This window comes from Sparus aurata, chromosome 8, assembly GCF_900880675.1.
Source record: "Sparus aurata chromosome 8, fSpaAur1.1, whole genome shotgun sequence".
Lineage (NCBI taxonomy): Eukaryota > Metazoa > Chordata > Actinopteri > Spariformes > Sparidae > Sparus > Sparus aurata.
This window is the reverse complement of record NC_044194.1, coordinates 20,025,486-20,035,531: the sequence shown is the minus strand read 5'-3', so window position 1 is coordinate 20,035,531 and position 10,046 is coordinate 20,025,486. Positions and strand designations below refer to the sequence as shown.

Genomic DNA, 10,046 nt, shown 5'->3' with positions numbered 1-10,046 from the left:
GTAGATTTGCAGCAGAGGAGTGAGTCAACGCTATGATGAGTGTCATCATGAAACCATATAATCCACGTTTGCTTTCATGAGCTGTGAGTCAAGTCTGAAGAGGATTCAAGTTTCTCAGTTGTATTCAGTGTAGTGAATGTTTTTCTTTTATATAAATGATCAAGTGGAAATATGCTTCAGTGTTGCCAAACAGCAGTTCAGCCAAAAAAAACTGTTTTCAAGTGTGGATCTCTTCCCCGCAGTCCTTGTTTTGCCCAGATTCACTCAGGCATCCAGTGACTCACCAGAAGGAAAGTATGGAAAGAATTCCCTGGAGTCGGCACATCTGTGGTCTTGGTTAAACCCTCTGTTGTTCGGTTTGGCCGTGTTTGTGGCGATTGGGGATTGTCCAGTGAAACAGTGTTATTCTTCACTTACTGGGTTTACTGGAAAAGCAGTGACAGGCCGGACATATCTGGCATAACTTCCTGCAGGAGGCTTTGTCAACGAGATTAAAAGAACACTGGAGAGAATCACAACACCGAGCGTGGAGGTTTTCTGTCACGCCGGAGGATCGAACAGCCGCAATCTGCCCTCCTGACAGGGACCAGTGGAGCATGTTTTCATACTCGTCTCCTCACCCTGAAAGTTTGTATGCAGCTGATACAGAACAGGTGCATCTGCTGTGAGTTAATATCTGAAATATAATCGATGAGAACATGGACTCTAAGGTCAAGAACAGAGTGGTGTAGTTTGTAGTCCTAAAACCCAGAATTAAGTCGCCACTTTTGCACATCCAGGTCCCTCGTCTCAAAGTGAATGAGGTTGAACGCCGGAAATAAGGTCTGTGGTTACCAAAGGATTAAGACATTTACACGTTTTAGTTCTAGGACATAAAACACACCATTACAAGTCCCACAATTTGATGAAAGAGATTGAAAATGTCCTAAAAATGGTGGTTGCTAACAAGAAGCTAAATGAGACTACATAAGTCTACTCACTAGTCTGTCTAAGTCATGTGAGCACACTTAGTCAGTTTTTAGCATAATATCACCTTTTTACTTCTCATGATTTAATTTATGTTTTCAAAATCACATCAGTAGTTTTCATCCGTAAAGATTATCTTGCTGAATGAATCACGTAAGTATCACAAGCTTGAGTTTGCTACAGATCTTAGTTTAGGCCATATTCCAAAATCCAAACCAAAATTCTCATGGGCTTTTTGTCGAGGGAACTCGGGCGATGCTCACCTCCGAGTAAGCCCACAAAATTACGTCATCGCTAGGCCAAGTGTCAGAAAGTAGGCAGACGCCGTCATCTGTTTTTCTCTTTACTTAATAATGCATGAAACACTATTTGGACCAAATGACCAGGAGAATTATCAGCCAACTCTGCAATGCCTAAGCTTAACAGAGCGATTTAGTAACTTTCAGCTCATTGTTTTGGTTTCTGACACGCAGCCAGAGATGGACATCCAACCAAAGACTCTCAACGGCTTTCAGTGCTCCACCCCCTGAGCCACAGCCACCCAAAGCACTCCACCAATTAAGCACTGTGCTTCTCATAAGACTGTCGAACTCATGATCACAGTCACTGTAGCAACTGTGACTTTGCTTAGACCCCCAGTGAAACATGTAAAGAAGCAAACTGACCCTCGAACAAACAGAAGAAGTTTACCATCTTGGGAACAACTTTCAGATCACTTTCTGTCTGCAGGCGTGTTGACAAAAGCAGATGAGGTCAGTTATGTTTAGGAATACCATTCCCTTCACCCAGCACTGTTCCCATGGCCTCCCACATGTTTCCAGTCACTGCTTCTAAAAATGGCTGCATGGGAATAAATCACATTATTTTAGGATTATTTTAGTAATTATAAAGGGGATTATCGCAAAAGTGTAACATGTGTGTAGCTCTTATTAAGCCACAAATGTATGGCTATGTCCCTGATCATAATAAAGAGATTTCAGATTTCATTTATTATAATGTGGCCTTTATGCTCTAAGAGCACCCACAAAGGCATTGTATGCACAATAATAAACGCTTTAGTGATGCACTTCACTCAGTCAGTCAGTAATATACCCTCAGGCTGATTCAATATGAAAAAAAACAAAACAGTCCAGTCTGATCTGGAAATCATTATTTTCGCTGGTTTAAAAGACACTGTGATCCTCAATCTGAAGCTAATTATGACCTTAAGACAACAGCCAGTCCAGCAGAACACACTGTACAGACATGATATCATGCCTGACCTGAGTCAAAGTGTTTGTTTGTCCGCTTGACGCTGCAGATGGGAGTGGTTGTGCCACATGAGCATCAGGAAGATCGGACAATCACAGGAATGTGTGTCTAACCTCCATTTTCTTTTTCTGTATGTGACAATGTTACCCTCAGTGTGCCGGCGTTGTAAAATCCTCAGTTTGTCACAGAGGAGGACAAAGGCAAATTCTTCTGTAAACAACTTTCTTTCCCCCGGGGAGATGATGTGTGATACAAGTGGAACAAAGCAAAGTGGAAAAGCCACGAGGAGCCGTTTAATGTCCTCAACAAGCATGAATAGACAGAGTACCACAGAAACTTACAATTCCTCATTTTATTGCTCTGAAATCACATGTGAAACCACAAACATGAACCGCTCTGATCTGCTGCGCTGCTGATATCTCTGGTGAGAGGGAGCACTCTGCAGGCCAGACTCACACACTCATTTCATCTGCAAGAGTGCCCGCTGTACTCCGTGGCATATCTTTATTTCATTTCATTTATTACTCATCTGTTTTTGTGTCTACGTGTTACTGTATGTCTGAGTATGTGTTCAAGGCAAGCTGGGATTAATAAAGTCAGTCTGAACATCATACTTGGGTGAAAGTAAACATCTATTAGTATCTCATATCAAATGTGCTTTGGGTAATTTTATGGGTGTGGAAGCAGTATCATTTTTTATTAATTAATATTTAAATTATTTGAATCAGTTTCTTTTATCAGATTGCCAATAAATGGAGTGAATTTAAGAGCAAACTACTCTGGCTCTGATGCAACAGGACATCTGCAAAGTAAAGTACAACATTTTCCTCCAAAATGTAGTGGGGCAGATGTACAAAGCAGCAGAAAATGGAAATACTAAAGCGCAGGACGTCAGTATGTTTACTTTGTCACATTCCAACACTGGGTTTAAGCAGTTGTGGAAGAAGTCCTCATATAGTTAAGTTCTAGCAATACCACAGCATAGAAATACTTGTGTAAAAGCACAAAAGCATAAAAAACAAAAAAACACCTAGAGTGCAATAAATAAAAGTACTCGTTATGCAGAATTGCCTGTTTCGGGATGTTGTATATCATGCTTGCATTATTTATAGAATGTTTGTGTCACACTGATGTTGCAGATGATACAAGTGGAGCCAGGTTATAAACTTTAATATAAATGTAGTGCCATCAAACAAATTTTCCCTCTTAATTGTGGTGGAGAAAAAGGGACAAATTGTACTTCAGTACAATACTCCAGTTGTTTACTGCTATTGGTTTAAAGAAGAAAGGTTTCCTTTTATTATTGTAAGAGATATCAGCTTCCTCTGGACACAGCTGGCAGGTTGCTGTACATGTTGAGATCAGTTTTCTCCCATAACTCTATTTTCACTTCTGCTTGGGCAGGTGTCCAAAGAGTTCCCACATCACAGACAAACAGTTATGTTGGCCAATGGACTGACTTATTTATTTTTGACTTAATGCTTTCTGTAGAAATCTGATCCATGCAGGAAGAAAAAATAAAAAAAAGTTTACTCTTACGCTCCCCCTAATCCTTTGGTGTGATGACACGTGTGAATAGTGACACCTAGCGGTCACAAAAAGTCAAAAAAAATCACAAACTGTGCAAAAGGAGATTATAGGATGTAAAATGTGATTGTCATTTCTTTGTGGGCATAACCAGTTTTTAAACACCGAGAATCTACATGTTCTTTCTAAATAAATTAGGAATAAGTAAACTAGCGACACATAGAACTTGATTTTTTTGTGGCGTTAGTGATGCCTTGTTGTAATGAAATACACTCAGCAGTTTAACAAAACTTGAAACCTTTATTTCAGATTTCATTTTTTACAAAAACAACGGGTAAGTGCACCTCGGAATGCTTGTTGGTAGATGGACCGCAAGTGTCGCCATGATTTCTTGATTTTGCTCTTCTGGTGCTTTAAGAAGGCAGCCACAGACACTGAATGACCCCAAAGCCCCGTCTCCAGGACCAATGGGCTGGTAGTGATAAAAACAAGGTGGCCTGCATGATCCCCCCCCCCCCCAACGCAATCAAACCCCAGTCCTGTTATCCCCGTTCTCCACCCTCCAGCAGCGCTCTACTCCTTGGCCACTGCGAATGGCTTCTCCACCTCGATTGTGCCACAATCGTGGATGGTGACGTCTTTAAGAGGCTTATCACGGCCATCTGTTTTTGTGGACTCGATTTTCCTCACCACATCCTAGATGATTAAAACAAAAGACAGAAAAGGATCTCAGAAGGATTCAGCGCCATCAAAATCTAGTTTGAAAAGTTGTGAATTAAACAATAAAACACCAGACATAAGTTTTTCTGGTGATGATTTTTTTTTAGCTGTTTGAGCTTCACATTTACATAATGATTTGTATAAGATTTGCATATGATGGCATTGTTTTCATTAGCCTGGTACAGCTAGGGTATTTTCTTTGGAAGAAGCACTGAGTTCCATTACTTCTGCAGCGTTGCCACAAACACTGCACAGAACACTGCTTTAGAAACTCTGCATTTTAAATCTTGCTTAGGTAATATGACAAAATGTAAAACCTACTTAAACATCACAAGTACAAGGACTTTTAGTGTTTTATCACACATCATGTTTAACCATCATTACCAGCTGCTCGGTATACAAGCATCATTTTGTCAACATCAAATGTTTTACTGTTGAGTACATTAATGTGTAACAACCAATCATATTCTATGAACTATCAGATTTTTGTTCATCTTAATCTGCCAAGTAACTGCTAAGAATAAGCAGCCAGATATATGCTGAACAATACTTCCCTCTGAGATAATGTGTGTGGAGTATACAGCGCTATGAAGTGGAAATACTTGAGTTTAAGTGTCTTAAATTGAAAGTACAATACTGCCTTTGCTTTAAATCGCTTGTCGACTTGTTGGCGTAGTGACATCTATGTTGACTTGTTTAATAGCACATTTCAGGCTTTGTGCAGCTTTTTTAGAATAAAATTCAAGCCCTTTTGAAGCTGCTCTTGAAATCTTTATTATCGCATCTAAATTGTCACTTATTAGAAAAAAGGTTTATAGGTTCACTTTAAACTCAATGCAAATCATATACATTTTCAGTTTGTTTATTTCATCAGCTGTCCACATCAAGCTTTGGTCTGATTATTTATGCTCAAACATGATATGGTCAGGATTGTTTAATTTTAATTACAAAAGTAATATTAAGATTTACTACTTTACTTGAAACACACGATTATGTTGAAAACTAAACATTTTTCAAGAGTATTTTTGAATATTCCTAACCTTGAACTGTTAAAATAAAGCATTCTGCAAACTTTCAACAAAGACTCTCTGCTCTTTTGCACATGACTCAGTTTCAGCAGTTGGATGATATTTATAGTCATTATTCAATTCTGAGTCATTTGGCAGCAATTGTTATTGACGACAGTTCAAAAGTACTGCGTCAGTAGGTGCATGTGCGTTCATAAATGTGGTGAAATGTTCATCAAAACGTGAGGACGTAGATAACAGAAACGAGGCGTTTTCCTGACAACTGGAACAAGAAAACAAGCCTGAGGACGTAAAAATAGCTTTCTGCAAACTCTTGTTAGACATCAGAGTGAAGGTAGGATGTACTTTTGTGCAGACGCATTTGGGAAATTGGCAAGATTAAAGTTTATAAAAAAGAAAACGAATTTGCCCTATGAAGCATTTTAGTCTTTGTTTGTGATCTGTTCATGGTGCACCTGAGGAGGCACAGAGCAGGAAACTAGCGTCTATTTTAGTCTGAAATCACCCTGCTATTGTTGGCCTTTCTGCAGATAGCTGGTGGACAACTAGACATGACAAGACTTATAAGTTTTATATTTACTTTGCTTTCAGTTCAGTTAGATCCCAGAGCGGTTTTGCTTGTTTCAGTTAAGTTTTCATTGGTTAGAAAAGTTTAGTTTTAGTTCAGGGTTACTTGATAACGATTCATCTTTGACGCCTCCTCATGCTTGACATGTTGACAAATTTTACCAAATTGCCAGACTAAAAAACACAGGGCATTTGCTGTTAGTTTCCTCACCATCCCTTCCAGAATTTTTCCAAAGACGACGTGTTTGCCGTCCAGCCACGGAGTCATAATGGTGGTGATGAAGAACTGAGAGCCGTTGGTGTCTTTGCCAGCGTTAGCCATGCTGAGCCAGCCAGCGCCGTAGTGCTTCAGCTTGAAGTTCTCATCGGGGAAACGGTCTCCATAGATGCTCTTGCCTTCATTTGACGAAGAAGAAAAGATATTTGTACTGCTTAGATCTGTACCAGACAATTAGTTGATGTTTGGTGTATTTTTATTTCTACAAAACATCCTGTAATGACCTTTGCATCCAAATTGGATGACTAGACTGTGACAGTTGTTCCTCTCAACTTTATCTGATGACATTTTGTTATTCAAGAATACGACACAGCGCTGTGAGTCGCTCTGACAAACGGCAAAGTGACACCGCCAAATAGCTCTTGGCGCAAAGTCTCAGGTATCTTTTGGTGCTTTGGGTGATGAATTTTGAAAAGCTACAGAATAAATCCTCAACTCAAAAGCATACAAACACTCAAAACAAGGAAATAAATAGAAGTATTTTCAACTTTAACAATTTTTCCTGACAATCTGCACAGCTGAACTACTGGTAAATTCCTATAGAACCAAAGCCAAAAAACGACTCTAAAGAATTTAATATTCAGGACAGCACTGATTCAGATGGTCATGAGCAAGTTTGTTCTTGCAGGAACAAATCTGTGTCCCGCTGTGAATGCCATTCTGCAGGTGTCGGTGGGCATTTTACCTCCGGTGCCGTCGCCTCTGGTGAAGTCTCCACCCTGGATCATAAAGTCCTTGATGACTCTGTGGAATTTGCTGCCCTTGTAACCAAATCCTTTCTGGTGATTCAGAACAAACACAACAAAATAAAACAACACTTGGAAAAACTGAAAAGGACCATCAGCTGCCAGTATTTTACATTTAAATACCACCACATGAATGAGAGTCGAATGACGTATTCAAAGTGTCTTCACGGTGTGGAGGTTTTTGGTTTGGGAGCGCAAACCAGGATGTTTATCCCAAGTTATAAAGTTTACAACATGGCTCATTTCAGCCTCAACAATCAGTGAAATCTGATGCCTCTCCTACGCCCCAATACGGAGTAAAAGAAAGTGATGATACTTTAAATGCGTGACCATTTTGTGGCATAGTATCAGCCGGATACCCAAACGAACGGCAAAGCTTTGGCGTTCTCACCTCTCCTGTTGCCAGAGCCAAAAAGTTATTGGCTGTCTTAGGAACTGTTTTGCCGAAGACACCGATGACGATTCTTCCAACATCTTCATCTCCGATCCTCATGTCAAAGAACACCTGTAAAGAAGTCAAGTTATGAAGCTAATTTACTCTTAAATGTCTCCCATGGTGAGGCACAAATATTTATTTCTAACATTCTTTTTTTTTCCTAATATGTTGAATCAAAATGGACGGGCTGACATAAATGTAGAGGCCCAACATCTTTGAATAGGTGATATCTTATGGCGCACTCGTATAATGATGTGAGGATTCGATATTCCATTCAATTATCAGATTTTATCTCATAAAAAAAAAACAACAATAATAATAAAAAAAAAACTGACCTTAAAAAAAAAAAAAGGAACACAATTTCATTTTACTTTGTTTACATTTGGCGGACCCTGCCACCTTTCTGGCTCCAAACAGTGATTTGGGGATCTTATTTTCCCCTGAGAACAGCTTGTTTATTCAGTTATGAACAAAAATAATCTTAGTTTGTAATTTAAATATCAAAATTCTGATTTTTTCTTTTCCAAAACTGCAAAGTGTCAAATGTCAAAATCAAATGTGTTTCAGTATCATAGATTCCAAACTAAAAATCAACAGGGAGGTGAGGTTACCACCATTTATGTAGCCTTTATTTACGCAGGAAGACATCATGATTACTCATTTAAGATTCTGTGATTGATCAGTTTTCACACACACATCAAAAAATTTGTTTTCTTTGCTGAAATATTTGTTTCCTGACACAAAAAAAAAAAGGGTCAAAAGGGATCAGCATCTTTTAATACTTCATTTAATTATAAGAATAAATTGATGGTTATCAGGATATATCATTAATTTCAATAATGTTGGAAAATGTAATGCCTTGTTTGAGAGTTTGGACAGAGATATTCATTAATTGCAGTTTATCCAGGTGCCCGGTTATAGTGTGAAACAAGGGCAATCCAGTTTTAACCTTTTGTTAGTTGACCAACTCAAAATGAGTTTGAGGCATTGGGATATTTGAGTGCTTGTTTATTCTGTGACATTTTCAGATAAGACACACAAATAGACACATATCATTTGACTATTATCCATATCCATGCAATTATTATTATCTATTTTAATTTTTAATTGTGGTGCATGACAGTTTTTCATAATTTGCATTTATAAAGAGATAAAGCATTGCTCTGTCAGTGTTTCTCACCAACATTTGCTGCAAAGGGACATTAGAAACAAAGAGCCTGTGAGGTCTGCTGACCACTTCATAGCTTCCTTAAAGTGTAATTGTAGACGTGGACAAAGCTGCAGCACCCAGACACAACAAGGCCAGACATAATAACATCTGCTGAGCCTCTCTGAGCTGCACCCCGGGGGCTTAACTAATGAAGGAGAAGTCAATAACTGAAGCCTTACACAGATGTGGGCCAGTTTATTAATGGTGCATTTGGAAATACCGACAGTGGACGTTGAGGCCGACGTGCTGGCTAGCGTAGATCAACTAGGACCACATCTGCTCAGTTTACCGTCCTGTAACGGTCATATTATTAAACCCGTTAAATTCACCAATAACTATGATTTACATGTGATTACATTTTCCGCACAAACACCAGCTAACAAACTACCTTCAGCCACAAATCCTCACATCAGCCGTCTGCTAGCTAACGTTAGCTTCCCTGCTAACTAGCCGACCGATCCAGCAGAAAGGATACCCCCGTTAGGCTTTTGCTGGCGTGTGACGTGGCTTTTACAATCCGCAGCTAGCGGCTAGCAATGAGGAAGAGCTCTGATTCAATGCCTGATCCTCCGGAAAGTTAGCTAGCGAGCTACCACCTACCTTCGAAGTCACTTTGGGGCCTTTCTTCTTCTCGTCAGCAGATGAGCCATTTGGGAAAGCGAGAAAAATCAGGGATCCCACAATGACTGTAACCGCTACAAGGAACTTCATCCTTCTCTCGCAGAGTCTGACCATCAACAAGAAAAAAGGGCAGCCCGGGGACGGCCTGTTAGACGTGCTAGCTTTATATAAGCCGGGGCCAGTAGTGTGGTATCCGGGGTGGGGACTGCAGCGGCGGCCGCTCCAGGCTCCAGGCTGCGCTGCCTCCACGACACAGGGGCCGGACGTTAACGCGGCGCACAGACGCACGTCGCCCTGATTGGTTCACGTATCGGAGCGTTTCAGCCAATCAGACGCAGACGCGTAATTCAGTCGTTAATGGTTAAATTTAAAGGGCATACCGTTTTTTTGTTCCCACAGAACCACGCAGATTATCTGAGTTAATATCTGAAAGAGGGATTCTTGATTAAAAGAGTATAAAAAACTACGTCAGAAGCGTCCTTTATTGAGGTGGCTCTATGCACTGATTCGTTGTCATCCACTGTACAGTCTAATATTACAAACCTTCACGTTATTTTTAATCTGGCTGTGTATTTTGATAAACAAATCCCATCATTTACACACACGTTTCTTCCTTCTGAGAAATATGCAAATTTCATATTCTTAACAATGTCTTCTTGCTATGATTATGATTCATTTTAAGGTTCCTGTTTTTATA

At 39.7% G+C, this 10,046-nt stretch overlaps 1 protein-coding gene across 1 annotated transcript; it reads right to left on the bottom strand.

Moving 5' to 3' along the window:
* Nucleotides 1–4,024: 4,024 nt before the first annotated feature.
* Nucleotides 4,025–9,614, bottom strand: ppib (peptidylprolyl isomerase B (cyclophilin B)). Its single transcript, XM_030426759.1, has 5 exons — nucleotides 9,329–9,614; nucleotides 7,474–7,587; nucleotides 7,022–7,115; nucleotides 6,271–6,455; nucleotides 4,025–4,440 (listed from the first exon to the last, which is right to left on the bottom strand). Exons 1-5 carry the CDS (start codon nucleotides 9,461–9,463, stop codon nucleotides 4,318–4,320), a joined length of 651 nt encoding a protein of 216 aa, XP_030282619.1. The 5' UTR covers nucleotides 9,464–9,614; the 3' UTR covers nucleotides 4,025–4,317.
* Between the last annotated feature and the right edge of the window lie 432 nt (nucleotides 9,615–10,046).

Excerpts from the sequence above, each read along its gene's own strand:
- ppib (XM_030426759.1), bottom strand. The coding sequence starts at position 9,463 with ATGGTCAGACTCTGCGAGAGAAGGATGAAGTTCCTTGTAGCGGTTACA. Across the intron at positions 7,588-9,328 it reads GCCCCAAAGTGACTTCGAAG|GTGTTCTTTGACATGAGGAT; the intron begins GTAGGTGGTAGC and ends ACTTCTTTACAG. Across the intron at positions 6,456-7,021 it reads CAGAGGCGACGGCACCGGAG|GCAAGAGCATCTATGGAGAC; the intron begins GTAAAATGCCCA and ends CGTCAAATGAAG.